The sequence below is a fragment of the Antennarius striatus genome, chromosome 15 (genome assembly GCF_040054535.1).
Source record: "Antennarius striatus isolate MH-2024 chromosome 15, ASM4005453v1, whole genome shotgun sequence".
In the NCBI taxonomy this organism is placed as follows: Eukaryota; Metazoa; Chordata; class Actinopteri; order Lophiiformes; family Antennariidae; genus Antennarius; species Antennarius striatus.
Genome location: NC_090790.1, coordinates 10,524,014 through 10,550,315, shown reverse-complemented (window position 1 = coordinate 10,550,315; position 26,302 = coordinate 10,524,014). Strand labels below are relative to the sequence as shown.

Here is a 26,302-nt window from a genome sequence, read left to right as displayed (position 1 = left end):
TTCGACACAGTCCTTGCATTTGCAGTTTTGTGGTGTTGATAATTGGCCTTAGTGGAGTATATACTGCCCATGTGACCTTTTTTTGTAATGAAGCTCTAGTGTAAGTTCAGTGAGGAATGCTTCGCATTTGCAGTCAGTCATATCCAACCAGAGGCACAGCAACACCTTTTAATTGCCAGCCTATAATCTTGCTGTTGCTTTTTACGACTCTCTCTGGTTCTTTAGTGCTTGTATTTTTGCAAACCCTCACCATCACCACACTCCATCTTCAAAGATGCACCTTCTTCATCATGCACGGGTTCATTAGAGTCTCAGCCACCACCGCCAGTATCTGGGCTTTAAACAGGATATATACTGATACAGGTATACAGATATACAGAACATCAATCTCTATCTCCCTTAAGAGCTTCAAATACTTTGACACCAAAGACTTTCCAACATTCAAATCTTCACATTCATTTGATGTGATAAATGTCCTCATTTCTTTCAACCTCTAATCTCTGACTGAAATGTAATTCTTCTACACTGAAGATTATCTCGCTTACACTTTTTAAAGTTACATATTCTAATTGAGTTGTGAAGTTTGTCTCAAATGTTTACAAATACCAAATCGCAAATTATGCAAGACGAACAAAAGACGCCCATTTCCCTGTCACAAACACAGTGACAAGGAAATTTGCATCTTTGAAGAATCTGGTACCACAACTCTTATAGGCACAGCACCAACAAAAAGACTGCTTTCTAGTTTTTGATGTTGTGTACACACATTGAAAGCTTCATTGAAAGTCTGACATTGAATCTTATTTTTGAACCACAAAAGAGCCATAGGAATTATTCACAGTGAACATTATAGAGCTCATTCAAATCAAATCAAGTATTCATTAATTCTAAACTACTGAAAATACATGACATCATAAGCTATAAAACTGCTCAACTCACCTATAAAGCAGCCAATAATTGTTTCCCACAAAATATATTAGTACAAATTCAGCATAACAAATCCTACTACCAACTTAGAGGAATCACAGCATTTTTACAGAAGAAAGCAAAAACGACACTAAAAAACATTTTCATTATCTTTTACTGGTGTCAAACTTTGGAATAAACTGGACAGCAAAGTTAGGAGTCTAGGGTCTCTATCTGCCCTTAAAAAAGCTTTCAAAAACTTGACTTTGCAAGGTTATATTTCTGACACAAATGATGGTTAATATCTCATATTTTTCTGGCTTATTAAACTACATGTGTCATGCCCATGGAAAATATCACTATGACCTTTGTGCAGCAAACAAGATGGTAAAGGGATAAAGACATGTGCAAACGCACACGTCTATTGGAATGAATGGACAATTCAAAACAACAATGTACTAAAGTCAAATTTAAATGTGATTTGTAATGTATGAATTTGCTCGATGATGTGTTGTAATGAGAGAGATGTTGTGGATTCAGGGGACGGGAATTTTACAAGCCAATGGCTTCTACCCGTCAATTCTTTTTTTTTTTTTCCTTTTCGGATGTTGTTGTTGATGTTCCAAAACTGATGAATGTGAAGTCTGCTGTAATAACATGTCTTGAAAGAAAAAAAATAAACGGACTAAATAAATAAATATTTTCAGAAAAGAAGATGAAATAAAGCAGAAGCGTAGTGTAGATGATTTAAGCTGCCTTTTTTACCCTCTTACAGCAAGAGTGGGATGGTTTGGATAAAAGAAGATTTCACCTCAGCATGACTGTCAGGGACCAAGCAGTAAGGCAATGGACACAGGAGGTTTTTTGTCAAAAATCAGGCTTTTTTTTTTTCAATTTCCCAAAAAAACAAACAGTTAACAGAGGAGTTTAGCTAAACGCGGTAAAAGAGGCCCACTAAATATAACTAGACTCCAACAAAACTCAGAACGGAGGCAAATGAATGAACTTAACAGGACAAAAACTGACCTGCCAAACAATCAGAGGATCTTAAATACTAGTTAGGTCAAACTAAAAATTAATACAGAGGGGGAATTAAATGGCCACTATCTTCTTAACTGGCAAAAACTCAACGTAAATACCCAGATCCCTCCCCCGCCATGACACAGTAGGCTGTGGTACAGTCCAATAAAGCCTATCTGAGCCCTCGGCCACGCCTTTGCTGTACCAGGATATAAAACTCCAGGTAACTCAAAAGAAAAGAAATACACGTTAATACAAACATAATTTGAACTGCCAGTGCCCAGATGTAATACTGAAAAATATGAAAACTGAAATATTGAGTGTCTAAAATGATATGTTTAATATTGAGGCTTGTGACTGCAAAATAAAAATGTACTAGTGGTGAGGTGTGGATAATACCATGTGTGGATGGCCATCACAATCCAAACACCTCTATCTATCCTATAAATATTTCAACACACCGCACTACCAAGCTAGGTCTATATCACCTCTGTGAGTATGAATATTGATTGCAACTCACACTGCTTTTCTTAACATTATCTAAAACTTCCATTTTTCTGATCTGGAAAGGTGGGGGTGATCTGATTCGATTATTTGAGGACACAGTGAGTTAAAAGTTTGGTGAACATAAAAGGATGAATGAGAATCAGAGAAAAGGAAAGAAGTTGTAAGTTCAGGTTCAGAGGCTGACAGAAGAGGAAATCTGTGACAAAAAGACAGAAGCAGAGATCCCATGGCGGAAGTAGGAAACACTCTTTCACATCAATGATTGCATCCACATGTGTCATTCAATCAGAGACAAAGAGATGGAGACAGAATGAAATGACAATTGACAAGTTAGGTGCATAGAGAGAAAAACAATCCTTCCATGGACAGTTGTGTTCATCGTCCTAATGGAATTTAATGAAGGTTTTGTTCCAGACAGGGAGCAAGTTTGTGTTTCCACCATAACTTCAGCAGTCGATGAGACCAATGTCTTGACTCTTATTAAAGAGTTGGTTGTTGCCATTAATATACTTTATATGCCTGTATGTAAGCAGACATATTAATGCTGTAGTATCCCTGTTCCTGCATATCAAACTGGTGATACTACCATGGACCTCCTAAGATTCATCTATATGGTGACATTAATACTTTTTTATGAAACAATACAGTGCACCCTCGTTCTTTGCGGTTAAGGCGTTCCAGAAGCCACACGCGATTAATGCTCTGTTTGATTAATGAAGTTTAACAAGAAGGCCATAAATATTTGAATAGATGACCCTTGATCAAGACAATCCAGCCCCCTGATAGGGATGGCATATAAACATGTTTATTGCATGTTGATGGGCAGAAAGGACTCATGTATGTTCCCTCTTCATATATAAACAGATACACCCTTCCTTATGCGATCTATCCATCGAGGGTTTCATTCTTCCATACTTTATTTACAGTGACATCAATAAAACTGCAGGCAGTAAAGTGTCAAAGGTTTCGACATCAATAATGTGGTAACAGATGGAAGAATGTTTTCGTTTCAATTTTTTCTTCTTTATTGTGTCTGGACACATTTGTTTTGCCTTGCATGAATTGTAGCCACACTGTCCTCAACCATCCTTCTATTTAAGCTCTCTGATTATGGATTATATATGGAATTAATTCAGAAAATCACCATCTCCTTTCATCTGTCTCCTTCCATCTCTGTGTCTGTTTTTTTAGCTTAGAGCATAAATGGGTCTGAACAGGCTGCTCTAAAATAAGGATTGTTAACACGCAATCTCAAACGACTGGTGTGCCAACTAAAGGAATGAAAATGTGTTTCATTTTAAGTCTAGGTTTGGATGAGTTGTCCAATTTTAGTAATGCTGATAATTTAATTTCTGGTGATCCCAAAGTCAAACGCGAGGAAATAGGATGAGTTGAACATTTTCACCGAGGTACTCAGAGAGCACAAAACCAATGGCAATGTCACTCAGTTTGTTGTCCCCCCTGTGAAGATCACTTCTTAATGCAATTTGTGGCCAGACTTCCTTCTCCCTGTGGCACTCCTTGTTATTGTAAACAAATCTGTAATGGAGCTCAAATCCACAGTGCCATCTCCTGTTTGGAGAACTGCAGATGCACTTCTTCTACTCCGCTCCTCTTGTTGAGGAAATTCAAGCAATGAATGGAGAATTTTATAATTTTAATGTATGATGATCTAGATCTTGATCTGTATCTAATGGGTAGGTCCTTGGGCCATACCCAAGTGCAGCAACAACAACCTGAGTCCCAAGTGTTTTATAAGTCAAGCAAAAGTCATTTCATTATCCGATCAATTCCGCATATTTTTCCACTTTGTGCATGAAACAGTGATGGTAGATGAAGATTTCTGAGGATGAAACAAAACCAGATGAATTATATACTCCTTATTTTGAACCATCCCACTTTGAAACCTGCATAAATAACAAGTGCAATGACGTGACGACACCTGACTGTTCATCAACAATAGATGAGGGGAAGAAGAGGGGGGAAAAAAATGCAACATTCTCTAATATACATGATTGGATGGTTGGATGGAAGGAAGGAAGGAATGTGCTGGAATACATTAATTCTATTTAATTTTAAAAAAAAAATTCCAATCAACTTCCTTATGCCAAACAAACTTCTGCTCGGAAATGCAAATGTCGCGCCCGTGTTTTCCTTCTCCCCCTTCTCTCCTCTCTCCTCAGCACCCACGGCCAATCTGAGCCTGTGACTAAAGCGTCATCTCTCCGGCAGCACACTCCAGGCTGCGTTCAGTCAGCGGGTCTGCAGGCGCTGAGAGCCGCCTCTGAATTTTAAGCGCATTTGCACTCGTCTCCGCGCAGTGGCGGACGCCTCTGCAGAAGTACGGACATCTGACTATAGTGCAGACCAGACTAGGACTAACAGGACACTCCACTGACCGACAGGCTTGATATCTTGAAACATGGGACGCAAAGACAGCGAGACGTCGGGAGGAGAGTGGATCGCGTAAAATAGATTGATAGAAAGAATGGCGCGAAATTAAATGATCTGACCGCGCAAAACCGGAACAGAGCTGCAACAAAATACCTGACCTCGACCGACTCGAATGGTGGGGAAACTGCTCGTTGAAATTGAGATGTCGAGATTTTCGAACTGCCCGTCTCCTCCTCCGACACACATGCTGCCGAGGCTTCTGACGGTGGTGTTTGCGTAGGAGTGTGATTTGCGACAGCCGCTGGTGAAGCAGCCTCTACTTTTCCAACAAGTCCAGACAAGCGGTGGATGGACTAGTGTGTGGTTGTCCTCCTGCTCCAAGCTCATCTTTACAGAGATTTTATTATTATTATTATTATTATTATTATTATTATTATTATTATTATTATTATTATTATTATTATTATTATTTCTTTATTGGTTCGTATTTGGGATTGTTTTTTCCTTCCAGTCTGGAATTGGACAGTGAACAGAATGTGTCAAGAAAAGTAGTCCAGACCAAAGACTCACAATCATTTTTTTTTTTTAATCTAAAGAAGGCATCTCGTATTTTTTTTGTTTGACAACAGAAGCGGGGATAGAGCCCCTTTTGCCGATATTGGAGTCTTTTTTTTAATTTATTGCTGATTTAATTCAGTGATGGACACAAAATATATCCGGCAGAGATCCTGAGCTCAGACACACCACTACCCTCGATGTGACCCTTCGAATTTCTCTTATCTCTGAAGGTAAGACCCCCCTGCCCCCCAGCCTCAAAGACAGGAGGTTAACCTCCCTTCACTTATTGTTGACTCAGTTATTTTGGTTTTAATATTACCTAAATAAATAAATATACGTTTTGAATCATGTATGTTCTGTCAAGTTCAGCTACAGTAGATAGATAGATAGATAGATAGATAGATAGATAGATAGATAGATAGATAGATAGATAGATAGATAGATAGATAGATAGATAGATAGATAGATAGATAGATAGATAGATAGATTGATTGATTGATTGATTGATTGCTAGATAGATATCGCCCTTCTTCAGTTACTCAATTCAGAACCATGGACAGCACCACTTTGGGTTGTAAACCGTATTCATAATTCAATCCACAGTCCAGAGAATTAAGAATCTGAGTGTGTTTTTAGAATCTTCACTTGAACCACATCCAAGATACAGTTTTTGGAATTAACACAAATAGATGTGAAAACATGCAGACAGATATATGAGACAGGGAGGATTAAGGGGAGGTTTAGAGAAGTGCTTTGTGAGACAGACTTGCTGGCTGGCTTGTTCGCCACATGCTGACAAAACAGCATGGCTTGTGAGCCACAGCTCCTGTCACCAACTGTTAGTCGTGGCCACATCCAAACTGCTTTTTTTAGACTGGTTGGAGATGCACCTCTAACAGTTTGGAGGCCTTGCAACAGGAAGTACATTTCCAATGAATCTGGTTAAAATGAGAAAACATTTGAGAATGAAAACCTACCACCACAGTGTGTGTTTTGGATGAGGTGATAACAAACCAGATAAAATGCACATCCATGAGTGAGATGAGGAAGATGAAGTTCTTTTTTGTAGAGAATTGAGACAATATTTAGTTCATCCAAACTCAGTACAGTAAATATTTGAAAAACATGCAAAAGGAAAATAACTTTGTAAGAATTAAAACTCTGCTACCCTGTTCCAGTCCAATGCTCAGGCTCACTTGCACACTTGAATGATTTAAAAGATGATACTTATCATTAGTCTCTAACAAGCTTGTGTGTCTGCAGGAAGGAGTTACTGGATCAGTTTACCTCAGCTGAAGTGTTGCACCTCTTCCTCATGCACTGAAAAGTGTGAAATCAAATTGTGCCACTTACAGATGGGTGACGAATTAAAAGAGCAAAACCTGAATAAATGAGGAGAGGAATGCAGTGTGTGCAGGGACTTCATACAATGTCAGTAAAGTTGTGAATATGTTTGTGAATCTCTGTGCTATTCAAGGGACAACACATCACAACACTTTGCTGTGTGTTTCACTTTGTTTTAAAATTCCCAGAGTGGAAAAGAGGACTTTATGTTTCAGGCTGCACACTTAGCTTTGTGCACCAGTGTCGTCTACTATGTGTAGAAATGCAAAGACTTTTGTCAGTAGTTCGTGCCTTCCGTTTAACATTGTTAGGAGTGAATTTAAACTCTTCGAAGAAAGTATGACTTCATAAGAATAGAAGAGAGAGAACGATGACTTGTACTATATTTTTGTTGTGCACTTGAGAATGTATCAAGATAGACATTAAAAAAATGTAAGCATATGTTCTTAGAAGGCACAAGGAAATGAAACAGAAAGGCGGGGCTTGTGTTCCCATGGCGACTTCCTCAGTGACCCTTTGAACAACCTTGGCCCTGTGGGAGATCAGTCATACTGTTGTGTGCACACAAATACACACACACACACACACACACACACACACACACACACACACACACACACACACACACACACACACACACACACACACACACACACACACTGAAATCCCCCTCGAAGCATGACTATGAGTGACTGTGTGCTTCTTGTCTGCTGCTGCTCTTCCAGCCTCTCATTCATTACAGCGGGAGAGAGACGAGGAGGAGGAGGAGGGAGCTGAAGGACAAGCAGATGAGTGGGATGTGAAAGCAAATTTCAAAGACAGATGGGTGATGAAAAAAGGTGTAGAGAAAATAAAGCATATAATAGAGGGAGGAAATGAAGGAGAAGAGGAAGAGGAGGGAAGATCTAAAAGCCAGCCTCATAAATGTAGACACATATCGGCTTAATTACCTTTCAAATGTACCATCGAAGGGGGGGATCATGAGAGATCCACTGTGGGGCTAGATAAAGAGGAGAAGTGGAGAGAATGAATTGAGACTGGGGGAGGGAGTATGGCTGCCCAGTGATCATGTTAAACAGTCACCACCAGCTCCTCCCTGCCTCCACCCATCTCTCCTCCCCTCCCCCTCAGCACCATACAGTCCTCTTCCCCTAGCAGCTACATGCTGACATGCTCACACATCACGCTCACTCACAGGCGGGTTCCTGCACAGACACCAATGTCACATCCAGCCATGAGCATTCACACACATGCACACACACGTTCTGTACGTACACAGGTCGTTGGTTGGCTGCCCTCATCCCAATGAGTGATCGTAAAAAACAACAACAAGCTGAAGCTCATTTCAAAGAGTGGAGGCGCAGTTATAGAAGCTGGGATGGAGGACAAGAGCAGGATAATGAGAGGCAGCAACAGGCGACAGCTTCAGCATCACATTTATCTGCCAGTCTTCATGATTTGAACTGTACCAGCAATAGTATTTGGTATTTGTTAATACGGTAACCAGAAACCTTCCCTGTCCGTGTGAATTTAGTGCAACTGTGAGGGTTTCTTTGCCAAGATGGGCCTCATTTCCATAGTTATGCCCATGATTCATTGTGGGTACTTCTTATTCAGCAATATTGTTTGATGAGATCTGAGACAGAATGGCCTCACCACACACATTTACATATCAGGAGAGCTAAAAATGAGTTGTCAGAAGATCAAATGGGTTGTAAACAAGGATCACTGGGTCCCAATTAGCAAATTAGCTTAGTGTGATTGAAAAACTGTGTGCTTACAATAAAGGTAAGATTGGAAAGATAATCCTCAAGGTGACTTTTCTAAGGCAATCAGTGTTCAATATGGACAAGCATTTTGGGGATTTGCTCATAAGACTGCTCAGCATCTTGTGTAATCTACCTAAGTGTTTACACAGTGTGTTTTTAATTTTACTAAAATCTTACGTTAACGCAATGGCTTGACTTTTATCTACAAGTATAACTTTCAAGCATTGTCATCACAAAGACTAGATACAGCCCAAAGCAGTTTTACTCAGTGCACACCACAGGGTTTTCCCAAGTACAGCTTTATATTACTTAATCCAAAACCAAAAAGTGATTAAACAAAAAAGAATTTAAGAACAAGCAATTTCAGCAAGGTCAGGGCTCACTCTGTTATTTCAGATTGTTATGGATCACTGCATTCATCCCACTTAACTCAACGATGAGAAGCATGCAGTTTTCAGTCTGATAAAAGTCAGTAAAAGTGCAGCGACACTTGAACTTTGAAGTGTAAACCACCCGCTCAAACAAAAAAACAGAAAAAGCAATGGTAAAATGTCAGTCTGTAATAGCCTTGTCTCCATAGTAACTGAGGCCCCGGTCCTCCTTTTACACACTCTACCTCTTGAAAACTGACCATTAGCACTAACCGCCGAGCAATTATGAGCTTTGAGCCTTCAACACATTTCCTTCGGTCATCTGTCCCTCTCATTAAAAACACACATCCAGCCTCCTTCTTCATTTTGTTCTCAACATATTTTCACATCTATCTACTGCTTGCATCCTTTCAGTGTTCTTCTTATCATGCCTTAGCTTTTCCTATCTACACCCAATAGGGACTTTCATCCACACTGTCTTTGGTCAAACTGGACCTCATCTATCTGCATGTTTGCTTCCCTGTTGTTAATGATGCATGTTCGCTGTGTCACTTGCATGAACATTTATGCCTGGGAAGATGAACAACATGTAAGAAGATGAAAGCAACATGTAAATCATGTGTCCTCAGATAAGAAGACGATTGTATATTCAGGGATTTAAGATGTGCATAACTCTAATATTTTGAGATAAAATTCTTTTCTGAAATAATCTGGACCTCATCTGTATAGTTGATCTACATCTTTTAGAAGAAACTGCTGCAGAGGATTTAATCAGATTCCTTGATCTCCGTGTCAAAAGTCCTTTTGTCTGCTTGTAGGTGGGAGTAGTGGTCAAACGGCTGTTTAAAGAGAGGGTAAGAGAGTAGTGGAGAAAAGACCGGAGACAAAGACAGCAAAGTTAATGGAAGCAGAGGCTAAACAGAAACAGAAGGTCTCCTGGGAAAAAGACGTAGAGTGAACAGGCGGAGATAAGAAGTGAGACAGTGCAAAGCAAGTGAAAGATACACCAAAATCAACGTCATGAATGGAAGTGTGCCAGAAATATGGATGGGAATATAAAAAGTGGGAAAAAGTAAGAACAGCAAAGCTGTCCTGTACCCTACAGGAAGTCAAGTTTTAACATGCCAGAATAAATACATTCACAAGTAAATTCCCATTACACAAACATTCATTGAACTGCTGCTGAGGCCTCCTCTCCTCTCCTCTCCTCTCCTCTCCTCTCCTTTCCTCTCCTCTCCTCTCCTCTCCTCTCCTCTCCTCTCCTCTCCTCTCCTCTCCTCTCCTCTCCTCTCCTCTCCTCTCCTCTCCTCTCCTCTCCTCTCCTCTCCTCCCAGCAGCAGTGAGTGCTGAGATAACCAGGTTATGATGTCATAAGACCTGACCTTCGTTACACCACCTCTTGTTTCACCAGATTCACTGGGGCATCTGACTAGTGTGTGTGTGTGTGTGTGTGTGTGTGTGTGTGTGTGTGTGTGTGTGTGTGTGTGTGTGTGTGTGTGTGTGTGTGTGTGTGTGTGTGTGTGTGTGTGTTTCTGTTATATCTAAAAGGGGACATAAATCAGGCTACATGGTTGTGCTATGGGGACTAACCTTTGTTTCTAGGGACGAAGCATGAATCTACTTCATGTGAATCATTAATTGAAGCATGAAAAGAAAGTTAAGATTATGGTGAGTCTTTAGGAAATTAAAGTAAATCACTATAATGTCCTCTGCTGTGATGGAGGAAATGCAAACTTGAGTGTCTGGAATATGAGTACTTATCCCTCTGATACTTTGTGGTAAATTGTTATGCATAGATTTAGATGAAGTATCAGATGAAAGATCCATTATCCGTCAGGAGGATGTTATGATGGATTACGTTTCGTGTCCTGGACTGCCAGAACCTCATCGCTCTACATTCAAATAGTGCACAAAAGCAATTTTCTTGTCTTTCAACCTCAGTCGTTTAAGAGGTTTACAGAGTGAAGGACATCATGTTCATCTAGAAAACATTAAAAAGCTTTTTTTTACTAGATGCAGCTGACTTTCACAACAACTATCAAGGACTGTTGATCAATTTGGTAAGAACAAAACATGTTTTACATGTTCTCTTCAGCTGCACTTCAAAATAGAAAAGATATGAAATACCACAAAAGATGATATCCCACATATACATATACAAAATACATTGTATGATTTTGGTGGACAGACGAAACTGGAGAACCCAGAGAGAACCCACACAGACATGGGGTGAACAAACAATCCCCACACAGAAAATGTTCAGGTCCTTGCCAAAGTGCAAATGTCTTTTTATTCATGTAACTGATACAAATGCTAGACAGAGCTGCTCATTAGAGCCACTTTGCCATCTATAATAAATGATTAAACCCAATATGTTTCCAAACAAGAACTTATTTACATGAGTTTACGCTGCTCACATTTTATCATATCTCATTTGGCAGTTTATGTGAGACACATGGAGATGCTTCAAGATTCATTTTCAGCAGTCAACTCAAACCACTCTATCTAATTAAACCAGCCCCCGGTGCAGAGCTGAATTCTTTTTGTAACATGCTGTTGCTTGAGGAGGGAAAGCAAAGTGAGAAAATCTTAAACTGGAATGATCTCCTTGTCAAGTGTCAAGCAGAAAATTTAATTTAATGTTTTCTTTTTTATAATTTGGGGAGAGGAAAAGGTATTGAATTCATCTGAGGGCTCGGTATGGCTCTGAATAGATCGTAAAGCCGGATGGGAGGTTTGGTTTGTGCACATCCTTAAATATTATCTCGTTTTACTGTCTCGAAGGGTTGACTGAAAACGGTATTATCTGCTCAGTGTTAGTATGTATTGTGTTTTTCACACCAGGAAGCCCTAAAAAAGAGAGCCCTGAGTGTCACAACCAACTGTCTCCTGTGTCGCTGTGGTTTCTCAGCAGATATGAGCTGAACTTACAAACCAGGGGAGAATCGCTTAGAGCTCCATTACAGTAAAACAACTGTATGTTCATATGCGGAAATAAAGCATCACAAGGCGTGAGCTAAATCAGCTTATTTGTTTGTTACAGTTCATTATTGCTAATACGAAAGAGCCAATAGTTTGCAAAAATATCTCTACAGATTTGATTTCCTGCCTGGGAGATGTGGTCTGATCATGTGGGGATGCTGTTGAGTTGTAGCTTTGCCTTTGTGCAGCACTAAGCAGAATGTTTGTGCTATTAGAATGAATCTCCTTGAGATGCTGAGTGTGTGCGAAAGAAGGGGAATATGTGTGAGTAATAAATAATTTCCTCAACATGTAATCACACAAAGACAAACTTTACTATGACCTAAATACTAAATGGAAGCATGAGCATGAAGTCAACCCAGTCTTTATTCTCAAGTAAAACATCATTTATGCAGTTGGATGTTTTATTAACAATATGTCTATGGGTCTTGACACACTATGATGACATTCATACATCAGGTGGTGCTTTGGCCATTGACTCTTTGCAGCAGAGATAGAAGATTTTTAGAAGATTTGCTGTGCAAACAGGGCTTATTAATGACTGATCTTGTTGTACCAGAAGCAGATGAATCAGAGACTATAAGATAGATCCTGTCAACTTCCAATATCTATTTAAATATTTTTTCAAGCTAATGGATTTCTCTATGTCAGAGTTTGTCATTTTATCTAGATTTTTCTTCAAACATACTCCGGCCGTTGCATTTAGAACCAAAGCTAGCGCTTTGTGCAATTTCATTATTGTTTTAATATGATTTAATAGATTAAATCCTACACCATAACTGTCGCAGTGAAAACCCTCACGTGTCCTCATCTTTCCATGACGGTACCCAGAGCGAACCAAGGACACACTTTATATCACTCGCATCAGTCATTTTCAGGGCTACAAAATGCTCTTCAATCCATAAACTCTGGAGTTAAAAGAACTGCAATATCTCCAAGCCAACTTTAGCATCTGCTGGTGCAAGATTACAGCCTGTCACAGACAGACTGGTGCTATTATTTGCACAGCAGAGGTTAGAGCATTGCGTGGCAGACGGGAGGAGCAGGAAGTGTGGTGACAGTCTGGTAAAATGTGATTGTATGCCATTGTTGTAAAAATTATTTCAAAGTAAAAGCATGTTTTTTATAAACATGCAAGGGAAAAGATATGTTTTTCAAACAGTGTACTTATATGTAACAAAGAGTACTACAGATGCAGTATTTGATTTGAGGAGCTGCATTTTGTTTTTGTAGATCTGGAGAAAGCTTATGACAGGGTGCCCAGGAAGTCTGGAGTGGCAGAGAAGTATGTTAGAGCGGTGCAGGACATATATGAGGACTGTAAGACAGTGGTGAGGTGTGCTGTAGGTGTGACAAAGGAGTTCAAGGTGGAGGTGGGACTGCATCAGGGATCAGCTCTGAGCCCCTTCCTGTTCGCTATGGTGATGGACAGGCTGACAGACGACGTTAGACAGGAATCTCCATGGACTATGATGTTTGCAGATGACATTGTGATCTGCAGTGAGAGCAGGGAACAGGTGGAGGAGAAGCTAGAGAGGTGGACGTTTGTCCTGGAAAGGAGAGGAATGAAGGTTAGCCGCAGAAAGACAGAGTACCTATGTGTGAATGAGAGGGACCCTAGTGGAAGGGTGAGGTTACAGGGAGAAGAGATCAAGAAGGTGGAGGATTTGAAGTACTTAGGGTCAACAGTCCAGAGCAATGGAGAGTGTGGAAAAGAGGTGAAGAAGCGTGAACAGGCAGGTGTGTGCAGGCAGGTGTACAAACCTGTGGTGAGACCAGCGATGTTGTTTGGTCTAGAGACAGTGTCACTGAGGAAAAGACAGAAGACAGAGCTGGAGGTACCAGAGATGAAGATGCTGAGGTTCTCTCTGGGAGTGACCAGGAAGGATAGGATCAGGAATGAGTACATCAGAGGGACAGCACATGTTAGAGGTTTTGGAGATAAAGTCAGAGAGGCCAGACTGAGATGGTTTGGACATGTCCAGAGGAGAGATAGTGAATATATTGGTAGAAGGATGCTGAGTTTTGAACTGCCAGGCAGGAGGCCTAGAGGAAGACCAAAGAGGAGGTTTATAGATGTAGTGAGAGAGGACATGAAGGTAGTTGGTGTGAGAGAAGAGGATGCAGAAGACAGGGTTAGATGGAGGCAACTGATTTGCTGTGGCGACCCCTGAAGGGATAAGCCGAAAGGAAAAGAAGAAGAAGAAGTACTTACGTGTATATGTGACACTTTATTAAATGCTATTTGTTACTTTTTATGTACAAATCAAAAATTGTCAGCTTCTTATGTTTGTCCCTTGCAACCTTTGCATGAACACACAAAAAACACATATACTTTAAGGTGCTATAATTTCTTTTACAATGGCTTGATAAGAACCCTTATCTGAGCGCAGCTATGACTCATGAAAACACCCAGGTAATGTGATTTCTTCTCTGATTACAGCACTTAATTGGCAAACAATACCAGGGATGACTGTTCCCACCGGGGACTTAGGTGAAAACAGATGATAGTCGGAGTAGCTCCCATATGATTACGGATGCTGGAGTCACAAAAAGGATTTTTGTAAAGAGAAAGAAGAACAGATTACAGAATGTTTTTTCACCTGTGTCTCAACAAAGAGGATATAACAACAATGAACATACTGTAGTTTCTAATACATTTAAAATATTCCTCATGGTCCTATTACAAAAAGAAAGGACAAATAATGCTTTAAGCAATGTATAGTGGCATTATAGACTCTCATTATTGATTGTCTGTTGTGTCTATTAATGCAGGGTGCAGGCTTTTATGTAATTCATCTCGAAATATAGTTTTTAGTACCTATATTATTGTGTGGAGATTTTTTTGCAAATAATGTGCAGCAGCAACATCACTTATTTTCCTTGTATCAGTATTAACTGCATTGATGTTACCTGCAATTCAAAAGGTGGAACAAAACCCTTTCAAATCAGTCAATAACTTGACAGCACCACATTGGTGCAACATTCCCAGAATGGATTGGAAGTGCAGAGGAAAACCTTGAATAGAGATGCACAGCACGTTTTAAGTTACAGCATTGCGTCTTACATCAGCATGCAATTTGAACTGGAAGAACAAAGAAGGAAGGTCATTGGGATGGATGAGACATTTATCCAGCTGTACAATTAGATGAAGAGACCCCAGATCAGGTGAGTTTTTTCCAAACGTCATGGTGGTGCTTTATTTACACTACCTTGGAAACAACCAGTAAGAGTGGCGATTACAGATCATTTCCAGACAATAAGATGGTTAAGAATTTTTCCTGGGTTCCAAATCATTGGTACACAAGAAAGCAAGTTTTCCTTCATTTCCAATCATAAAATGGAGTTATATGACAGATGATAGAACCTGTACTTTAGACCTAAGACTAAATTCAAGTAGACATTTATGTCTATATTATAGGTGAGTTCTCTGGATTCTCCCTGTCCCATAAGCTTTTTTGGATTTCCAGACTCCTGATTCAAGGTCACGATGTGCAACAGTCTAATATGAGCTAGTGCCCTTCAGTACATGTCAGAGGAAGCAAAGTTTTGCCGGAGGTTAGCTCTGCCTTGTCATTAGTCTTAGAGATGGGTGCATGGACCCAAGGAAACAGCAGCAAAACACATTTTTGTGCATCTGGTGAAATCTTATGCCGGAACAGGGTGAGCCAGGGGCAGAATCAAGTGACACTTTTGTCGGGGTCACTGCAGCCAGACAGAATAATATTGCAACAAGGCTTAAGGAGACATTTGTACGCTTATTAAAAATGTGTACTTCGATGTATTAGTGCACAAGTGGTGGGCTGGTGAAGATTTCTGAGCGGCTGTATTACCACATGCATTGAGGCTTAATGGAGATTAAAAATGAACATCCAGTCAAATCAATGTCACACCACTACATCATGGATGAAGCTCATATTTGTGAATTGAACTCCTTGTTGGTGTTTAGCCCATCCTCTTCATCTTGGTGAATGTTTGAACATGTGCATTTTCATGAGTATAATTTGTTTCTTAAATTGTACTGACACACTGATATTCCATGCATTTGCCAGCCTAGAAATTAGTTTTTGAGCAAATCGATTTGATTAATATTAATTAATTTGAATGAATTTCCATTACTTACACTGAAGATCATTAATCTTTCTCAATTTGAATGTTGTAGTGAAAACCCTCTTCTCATCTGCGCTCATACAAATATGTGATATAGTTATTTTATTCAATAGGGAAGCAAATGATGTCAGTCATAAAGTCTTAAAGGAATAGTTCAGCATTTATTGACTTCCTTTCAGCGATTGAGAAGATCGATTCTCTTCTCAGCGCAACTAGCACAGACCTTGGCTTAGCAGGGCCATTTACTAAGTGTGAATACTGAAAGCTGGAAGAGACAGAAGAAAAAAAAAAGCATCTGTCATCATGTCTAAGGCTCAGTAATTGTGATATAAGCTATATTTCATTTGTGTTTTTCAAAGCAATTACAGTCTGTAGCTATTTATTACGACAGCCTGAGGACAGTGATTTCATGAGGTCTAGTTATTACAGATTAACTGTTCATTAGAAATAGTTTGAGCATTTAACTTCAACTAGAGCCACTTCATTATGGTTTGTCTTGATTAAATTAAATATGCATATTTCTTCACTTCCAGGGTAGGTAGAGTAACAGTGGCACTTCATGAGTGTTATAATGCATATGTAATGCAGATGTAATGCATGTGGCATTACATCTGTATGGTGGAGGATGTTGGACTGTTCTGCAGGACACCATTCAATACATCTTTAAACATAAATAAACTGCTTGTGTGTAATTTCCGTGTGTGTGTGTGTGTGTGTGTGTGTGTGTGTGTGTGTGCCACGTCGTATGTGTGGAATCACTCTTTGACAGCTACAGCTGTAATGGAGCTTATCGCATTATTCTTGGAGCATGTTATGGTCTCTTTGTGTGACTCGAACCCGCCACCTACTGCGTGCTTCTTCCCCATTGAGCTGAAAGCCTGTCAACAGCCATTATTCCTAGCAAGACCTCTGTTGTGATCCCTGCCATGTTTCATCAAAGCACAGTAGTTTATTCCAAAGCCAACTGTCTAAGCATGTTAGCTAGTACTAAAATTACTCCATTGTGTGTGTGCATGGCCCCGCTGTTATTCTTTTCTTTTTTTTGGCTGCTAACCTCTCATCTTTCTTGTGTGTGAACACCAGCGATAGGAGCCGGGCCGACAAGCTTTCCTGTTCCAGGGCTAATTCACAATGGAGCCTCAGTGGCATGCAAATGTGTGTTTAAATAATTAACACTGTTCGTCACCTCCTTGACACACTGATTGAGAAAGCTGCAGCAAATGCATGTTTCTTGCTCAACATAATAATAGACTGTGTCCACATATCTATACATTCTGCTTGTGGCTATTCTGTGTTACATCACTACTATTTTACACGTAAATATTGTGCGTGCACCCAGTACAGAGAGGTCAGAGGTTAACTGTTGCACCATGTTAACCAGCAAGTTGCTAACTGTGGCCGACCATTTGGTGGGCAGATAGGAAGCATCCAGAGGGACTTGAGAGCATGTTTAATGAAAACAGCTTCCTGATGGAAACATGGTTGATGAATGTATTGACAGCAAACCAAAACCGTTTAGAGCTTAATCGTCAAACGAAACACATGAGCTGAAAGATCCTAAAGCTGAGGGGAGCTGCAGTTTCGGATCATTCATATTGCGCTTGTCACTAGAAATTAGCCTTTTTACATTACGCATAATGATCTGATCCAATCATAAATGCCTATCAATACTTTAACGCTTGGTAAAGATTTAAGTCAAGCCAAAACCATGACGTGATAGGCCCTTAAAAGTTGAGATTTGGTTAACAATTCATGATGGGTTTGTGTCTTTATATTAGTTATTACCTATTTGATTGTTATTTGTACATATTCTAAGTTATTAAATTTGAAAATAAAGAAAAAAATAAATGAAAAGAGCTGATTTTCGTGACATCTGTGACTCTCAATGTCACCTAAATGTCAGGTAAGTTTCCCTACAAAAATGTCCCTGAAAGAACTGCAATCCCCTTTTAATTAAATACCATTTTAATTCAAAGCCTAAAATACTCTCTTCTTCTTGCTCCTCCATATTGATTTATGTGGTGGCTTGTAGATTGGATTAAGGGCCATTTGTATTTCAGCCTGAGAGGAGAAGAGCTGTTGTGTTTATAGACAGGACAGGGTAGGATAGCTAATGCAGAGACAGTTGTGTATTCTCTCTGGAGAAATATCACACAAGTTGCCCACAAAGGAATCCAACATGGGTTAGAGATGTTTCAGAGTCAGAAGGTCAGAGCTGCCAGTCCCTTGATGAGTAGGCTGTGGTATGTTGATGGAGAATGATGAGCATTACAGGAAGTGGAGGTGGAAACCGGAACACTGTCAATATAAATTGCATTCTGGCCAAGCAGGAAATAGTGTGACCATTCATTTACATTTACCTCAGAGCACTCCATAGTTTGTGTCAGCAGTGCTTCTCTATTTCTACTGAGTGTGTCCACGTCACAGTGGAGTTAAATCTTAACAACACAGGCTTGTACTGCTGTGTGCTTGCTGCTGATAATGGCTTGCACCACTGAGTCATAGCTTAGCAACAAGCATGCCGGCCTATTTTTGGTTTCAGACCATTATTCAAAATGAAATGTGATGGTGTATTCTATGACACACACCAGATTGTGGATGTAATTAAGGGAATAACACATCTGTCAAGTATCTGCGGGGTTTCTCCCTAATATACAGTGCACTGTAAGCAAGTTACTGAATCTGGATGTTTTTCCTTCACTTTTTATTTTTTTGTTTCGTGAGTAGTTTGTTGCAAAAAAGAAATACTTCATGTATCATTCATGTAGCATTCTTAATCTTTGCACAATTACATTTGTTTTGCATAAAAAAAATATGTATTCATGTCACAAACAATTACATAAAATTAAATCTGCAGCGTTTACTCTAGTTGCATTTTTCTATTCAAAATGACCGTGGTTCCTTTCACAAAATAACAGAAGAAGTAAGAATCAACAGAATTTCTATGACTGCACACTTAAGGTTGTGGGATACTGTTATATTTGAGTAGTAGTTTTGACAGTCAGAATGACCTTACAATGTTTTTCACGAATCCACATCACCCCCAAGAGTAAAATAACTATTTAATGAGGTAGAGACTGAAGGGGGGTAATTAAAAGCAAGCTTTGATTTATTCAATTAAGGAGGTCAGTGTATTTTCAGTTCACATGCAGACATTACTCTAATGAATTTTGGCTTTTAAGGTAGTGGATAGGAATATGTGCTGCAGTTCTGTAGACTTTAATGAATATGTCTGAAGCTCAGGGATCAACATCTCTGTTTGTATTTCCTGTGAACTAGTTTGAGGTCACAGACCAAATACATCTGTCCAGTCCAGTTGTTTCCTGCTTATTGATGCAACACAGTTTGCGATCTTTCTCTCGATCTGCTCTGTGCAGTTAGTGTGATGCTGCTCTAATTCCATTCTTTTCTGCACCCCTTTTTGCTGAATCAACGCTAACTGCTGAATGACATTGTTCTCACCCTGTCATGTCCTTCATCATTTAGATCATAAGACTGCTTAGATTTGCCCTTCACCCATGTATCTAACCACTCTGTCATGAAGAGATGCATTGGGTTAAGAAGTCATTGCTTTCAGAATGTTGTTTTGTTAAGGCTGACGACCACTGCCTATATATATATATATATATATATATATATATATATATATATATATATATATATATATATATATATATATATATATATATATATAATTTAAGCTCAAGAGGAAAAGGACATCCAGATTGCTGTCAGTCCAAAGTTAAAAATCCATCATCTGCGTGAGGTTGTGTCGATGTACATGTTATGATTAACTTGCACATGATTAACAGGCACTATGCTGCCATACAGTAACATCATCGTTATTCCTTCAAGAAAATGAGTAACAGAGCTGAAAGGACAGGATACTAGAACACCCGAGTCAGTATGAAGATTGAATTTGACAGAATTAGAAAAAACTTTTAGAAATGTGATAAAGGCCTCAAATTGATGGTGAAAATAAGATCTTCTTCTTTTCCTTTTGGTCTAGCCCTGTCCTTTGTATCCTCTTCTCTCACACCAACTACCTTCATGTCCTCCCTCATTACATCCATAAACCTCGTCTTTGGTCTTCCTGTAGGCCTCCTGCCTGGCAGTTCAAAACTCAGCATCCTTCTACCAATATATGGTGAAAATAAGATAAGACATTAAAATATGTTTGAATTTGAATTGAGAAAATGTTGACTCTTCAATGTTTTTTGCCATATCTATGTTTGCACTCATAAATGAACTGTATTTGATGTGCCTGTATTTTACCATAAACCAGCAAGTTTTCTGGTCATTCATTAATTGATGGGTATGAGTAAATGGGATTAGGTGTTTGTCAATCCTGTTTGTTTGCATGGAAGAATATCACAATAATCTCCAAATCGCCTTGTTTTCCTCTGTCATTATCAATCTTTATCTTTTTTCTCCCACCCCCTCCTCATCTCCATGTGCTTTGCATCCATGTTTGAGTTCACCCCATCAATCTTTCAGGCCACTGGCTTCATCCTCTCATCATTTTGTCTCCCCCTTTCATATCCATTTATCAATTCCCTTTCTCTGCATATTACTCGGTTCATCCTGACCTTTCTCTCTCTCTTTCTCTCTCTCTATCTCTCTATCTCGCTCTATCTCTCTATCTCTCTCTCTTCATATTTGTTTGCCTCTCATTCTGTCTTGTTTTGTCACCTCCCGCAGACACTTCAACTTTCCTTCCTCTTTTCATCCATTTACATGTCTTTGGTGTTGGATTATCTCTGTTCACATTGAATGCAGCTTTCCCTCTCCCATACTTCATTTTTTCATGTGTTCCAGCCTGAGACTTTATTATGAGTCGCTTTTGTAGAATGATTCTATTATATGTCCTCTAACTACTGGATAATTCAATAAGCACCTCTGTGATGACACGTAGTTATAATCTACTTAATGAAGCCACTGCACTGAAGAATTGTGTGCTTTCTCTTTTTTATTTTCATCTGTCACTATTCTTTACACTCCTTCCCGGTTCCATTCCACCCTTTCTTTCCTTCTCTTGCTCTCTGCAGGGTGTTGATGGAGAGCCATTCGAATGACAGCCGGGACAGTGGTCATCACTGGTGGAATTCTAGCTACGGTTATATTACTCCTCATCATCGCAGTACTGTGCTACTGTAGGCTGCAGGTGAGGCCTTACTTACTTATGTTTCTTATGTTTTGCAAGTCGGCAAACATTTCATCACACACAGAGCTCAAACCCAACCCCTTTATGTCATTGCTTTCCAGTAGTTGGGGATACAAATCTTTGGAACCCGGAGCCTGATGACCATCAAATTCAGTACAGATCATGATGAACTTTACGGGGACAGTCTTTAAATACAAAGGATAAAAAAATGTCAAGACTAATACACCACTGTGTGGTATAATACCCAAGTTCTGACACTTTTAATTTCATGCCAGTTAGTAAAAGAAATAAAATGGTATCACTTTGCTTTCAGCAGCACCTCTGCCTCAGTCTGAGCACTCTTCTCTACAAAGTCTGAAAGTTAAGCAAATGATTCCTTTGATCCACATCAGCCGCATTACAGATTTCACTCTCATTTTCTCATAAGGAAATCACATAGTGGTATTTTTTTTTTCTTTTTAAGTCAGTCTGGTTTTCTGTGGAATTTTGAATCGATACTCAGATTACTGTCAGTGAACAAAACGAACAAAATGACAACATAATTGAGTGATTATCCCAGCATGTGGGTTTACATCTGTTAACATTATACTGTGAAAGTCTTTTTCACATCATCAACCTGCAGTGATGCACTGGAAAGACTTTCTTGAGAAGTAGAATTGTACAAATTCAGTTTTAATTGGACCGATGTTTACTCCACTTCAGTCCATTTGTTGAAGCAGTTATTTTTGGTGAGTGTAGAGAATTTCTTTGTACAGAAGAAGACTTGAGTAGTACCATTATTTCATCTAAGAAGTTTCCAGAAGTCAACTACTGTAATTATTTTTCCAAAAATTGTAAAAGTTATGCTTGAATTTAACTTATTTTCCCAAACCTGCTTCATCTGCTGCAGCTGAACCTGTGTAAACCTCTAGAAAGTTAATATCAGAATGCATTACACTCCTCTGGGCCAAAGTGGTTTGAATTTTAAGAAATGATTGAGCAGCTGCACCGACTACCACTGCTTTTATTACAAGACCAAATTTGCTGCTGACAGGTCTTGAATACCAAATTGTATTCACGCTTGTGGGATCTTTTTCTCAACACTTAAGATGGAAACTGAAGCACTGGCTTAAGCTAAAATATGCATACGATTTAAATCTCACTGGCTTAAACTACAGACATGAAAAATATAGAATTTTCCTTGAGGGAGCTTAATGATGATTTCATCAAAGAATAACAAATTCCTGCTCAAGCACAAAGTTTCTGAAGCTCATTATGAGTATTTTTACAGGGTGCCCTCTGAACACTCTTTTTTAATGGGTGCAGTGAATTTGCAGTGTTCCGTGTTTTATGTGGACATCCAATTAGCACTGATAATAAATATAAATGAAGCAACAAATTAATCAGTTTATCCTATACTGACAAAGAAAACTCTTATCCTGGTTGCACAGCTGTCACACACAGCATTGTGTGTGAGTTCCTGATGGTCAGCCCTGAAATACTACAGAAACCACCACATTTCAATGCAGCTCTGCATTGGAAATGACAAATGTGATACCCGTACATCTAGACATAAAAGGGCCCTGAAAACAAAACTTATTTCAGTTATCCATTATTAAAATACAGATGTTATATCTAATTTAATATCTTACTGCCATATCATTTGCCCAAGGGTGTATTTCCTGTATGGATCAGATAGCAGGACTACCACGCAAGTCAGGTTGCACAAGATTGATTGTTTGCGTCTGCAAATCTGCAGATGCATCTGCAACAAAAACACCCCACGTGCCGAAATTCATTGCATATTTGTCAGTATGAGTGGGCAGTTTGAGCAAAGGAACTTGCAGCAGCTTTAGGACAGTCCCCACCAGCAACAACCGCAAAGCTATTGCAACTGCATCTTCAGCCTGTGGCTAGTGCTTTTCTGAAGCAGTCCACTCAAATAAATGTGGTTGAATATCTGTGTTAGCCAAAATATTTTTAAAGGTAACCGTAGCAACTGACTTTGTTCCTCCTTCTTAGGACAGAAGTTACAACCATAACCTTTCTGTTGATTCAGTAGGTCTAATGCTTATAGTATGGGACATGTTTTCACACCCTGCAGAGCAAACTCTGAACTTTAGTCAAACCTCCTGTGTCCTTGTGCATCACAGACACAGCAGCCCACACAATGAGCCCCCAAAAGGGGATGTCTCCTCCAAATATGTAAAATCCAGTCGAAATATGCGTCACTAATAGATACCCCTCATTCCTTGGGGCGACATGAGGCTATGCTTAAAAGCCATCTTTAGTCAGCCCGAACAAGATGTCGATGTCCCACTACTGAGTATGTTTTGTGAGATGAGAAGTGAGATGAGAAGGGGATCTTTTTTTGGGAGCTGCAGCAGAGATGCCGCATGTCCCAAAGATAGTAATGGATGAGCAGGAATTAGAAGTTTAAATTGTGTGGTCCTTTCCAATTAGAACCTATTATGATATAACAGTCTCATATTTCACAGCAAAAAGTGGTCATTAAGCAGAGCTTTATATGAGTTGGCAGGATGCAGGGAATTAATCTGAAAACTATATTGTGTGGGCCAGAAATAGCCCAAACAAATTCCCAAATGAAAACACTGGAAAGCATGCTCATAATTATTATGGCAAGAAGGCTGACCTATACTTTATTGTGTGGATAATAAATAGAAGATAATGTACCGAAGAATTAATTTTTCTTGGTTATTGCTAACACCACGACCATGCAGGCTTCTCATTTTTGCTCTATGATTCTTTTTAACTCCCTCCCTCTCCACCATTTATCTTACGTTCTACATAATGATGTACCTTAGTGCTTTGCTATTCTACCTTCTTCTCCTCCATTCATCTTCTCCCTATCTTCTGCCACCAGTATTATTGTTGCAAGAAAGAGGAGTCCGAGTCGGAGGAGGAGGAGCCGGACTTCGCCGTGACGTCCCATCTCCCACCGGTGCACTCCAATCACAACATTGTTGCGGCGACGGCTGCTGCTTCCTCCATCCCGAATGGTCCTGCACTTTTCTCCACCCCCCCTCTGGCGAGGAAACTGACCCGGTCGCAGACCTTCTGTCCGTCCTGCACACACTATGAGCTGCCTTTTTACCTGCAGCCCCCTCAGCCACAGATCCACCATCAACCAGAAGGCTACAGGAACGGAGGTGACCGGATTAGCTACCGCAGCGTCCAGCAGCAGGATCTGGACTTGCCAGTGCCTGTGAACATTTCTAACTATCGTAAACCAAACCTTGCCCGGTCGGTCACCATGCGGGAGATGTTCACACGCAGCTGCAGCATCAGTACTGATGTTTAGCTGAGTGAGATTGGACCGCAAGTCTGTGATGACCTAAACTGGACAGGGCTTGAACCAGACTATGTTTTTGTCATCTTGACCAGTTTAATCCAGTTTAGTTTGGTCTGATGTAATCTGGTTTCGTTCTACTGGTCGCATCATGTAGAACGGAGGACTTTAATGGCTCTCAGGACAGGATCTTCAAAAGTGCACTCCTCAGGTCTAGGACATCACACATGGGCCTGTGGAGAGTTGAAGCTAACAAAAGAAATTAAATGATTAATAATACGAACTCCTTCCATTTGCTTTGTTGATTTTGAATGGTTCTTTTTTAACAATAAGAATGAAAATTATTTTGATAAACTATGTGTTGCCCTTCTTTCTCTGAATTCTTCTATCCTGAAAGCTAAACACATCCCTGCCATGTCACAATGACATTATTGGCAGGCATTTTCTCTCTGCCATAGCTGCTACAAACAAAAAATGGTTATGTAAAGTTAGGTCCCTCCTATGATGGGTAAATCTGTCTGCTCCTCCATCTACAGATTACAGAGATTATATGGGGGATGTTGGGTTTCAACTGCCACCCACTGACATTTTGGATAAACTTAACTTAGGCCATACTATTTGAAGACTTAAGGGCTCACATAATACAAAAATCCCTTCTTCCTTTCCACATCATTTCACGGAGGTCTTTTGTTAGATGGAGGCTGGTTTCTCTGAGCATTTGCCTACAACACAAAGTGTATATACAGTATACTAAACTTCAGCAGACAAAGACCTCTCTTCTTGCAGGCAGGATGGACCAGGTGCCAAAAGAAGATGGATTCTTGCATTTTCGTGCATTTGTGTGACTGTGCTTGCATGCTTGTGTGCGTGTCTGTATGTGCGAGTGTATGTATAACTCAGTAACTCATAATATACAATAAACACAGTCCTTCATCCCTACTGTATGTATAACAAACCCAACAGTGGGTTGCAATAACAATTAAAACATTTACTATAAAGGGTGAAGGCAGTGTATCGGCTCCCATATGCCACTTTAATTTTATGTTACAGCTAAAATGGACCGGTCCATGTGTTGGGTTTGCAGGTATTTTCTAATGTTTGTTTTACTGACTGATGCCGTCACACAGGCTTGAGGTGTAGGTGCTGCAAAAAAAGTTTTTACCATAACTATTAACTTTACCATGTCATAGTCATTTCTTGCTCTTAATTGGAATTTAATTTTGTGGATTCTTCACTGCATTTGTTTTGTTGATTCATGAGATAAATATTAATCCACTTTCAAAGGCACATTTAGATATGTAACTGTTTATAACATACACTCCGCTCTCTGTTGATAGAGTAAGGCATGTTTTATTCTTGCTCTTAGGTACCGATAAAGTTTCTTCATGGAATTGTTTCTGCAAACGTGGCACACGATTCATGACTGAAATGATCAATGATCATGTTTTTTATAGAAGAAATGCTAAAGGCTACATGAGGGGCGTAAAGCTGGCCGGATCGTCCCTTTTTACCCTATTCTCTCCTGTTCACCCTCTTTCTTTTCAACGAGTCTATTTGTTTTCCTAAAGGGTGAAACCAAAATGTGGTGTTTGTTTATTTTTCCTCTTGTGACATGTTGTTCCCCGCGATGGAATCATGACACATAGGATTACACACAGTTCTCAGTGCTATTTTCATCTTATGTTTAAAACAAAAATGTGACAGTTGCACAAGAAATGTAGTGCCATAAAGAATTATGAGAATTTATTATTATGATTATTATTATTATTAAATATATTGATATTAATATTACTACAAGTGTTGATTCAAATGCAGTGTTGCTTTTACCCTACAGTATTTGAATTACTTGTTTTATTTTATGATCTATTTTTTCGGACTCAGTGCAACA

The 26,302-nt window shown here is 39.5% G+C and overlaps 1 protein-coding gene across 2 annotated transcripts; it reads left to right on the top strand.

Moving 5' to 3' along the window:
- The first annotated feature begins 5,513 nt into the window (after positions 1-5,513).
- On the top strand, positions 5,514-26,178 carry fam163ba (family with sequence similarity 163 member B, genome duplicate a). Of its 2 annotated transcripts, none has more exons than XM_068335234.1 (3): positions 5,514-5,615; positions 21,010-21,125; positions 23,989-26,178. In XM_068335234.1, exons 2-3 carry the CDS (start codon positions 21,033-21,035, stop codon positions 24,424-24,426), a joined length of 531 nt encoding a protein of 176 aa, XP_068191335.1. In that variant the 5' UTR covers positions 5,514-5,615; positions 21,010-21,032; the 3' UTR covers positions 24,427-26,178. The 2 variants fall into 2 exon arrangements, with proteins under 2 accessions (XP_068191335.1, XP_068191334.1); XM_068335233.1 differs by lacking the exon at positions 5,514-5,615 and adding an exon at positions 19,988-20,108.
- The last annotated feature ends 124 nt before the right edge of the window (positions 26,179-26,302 follow it).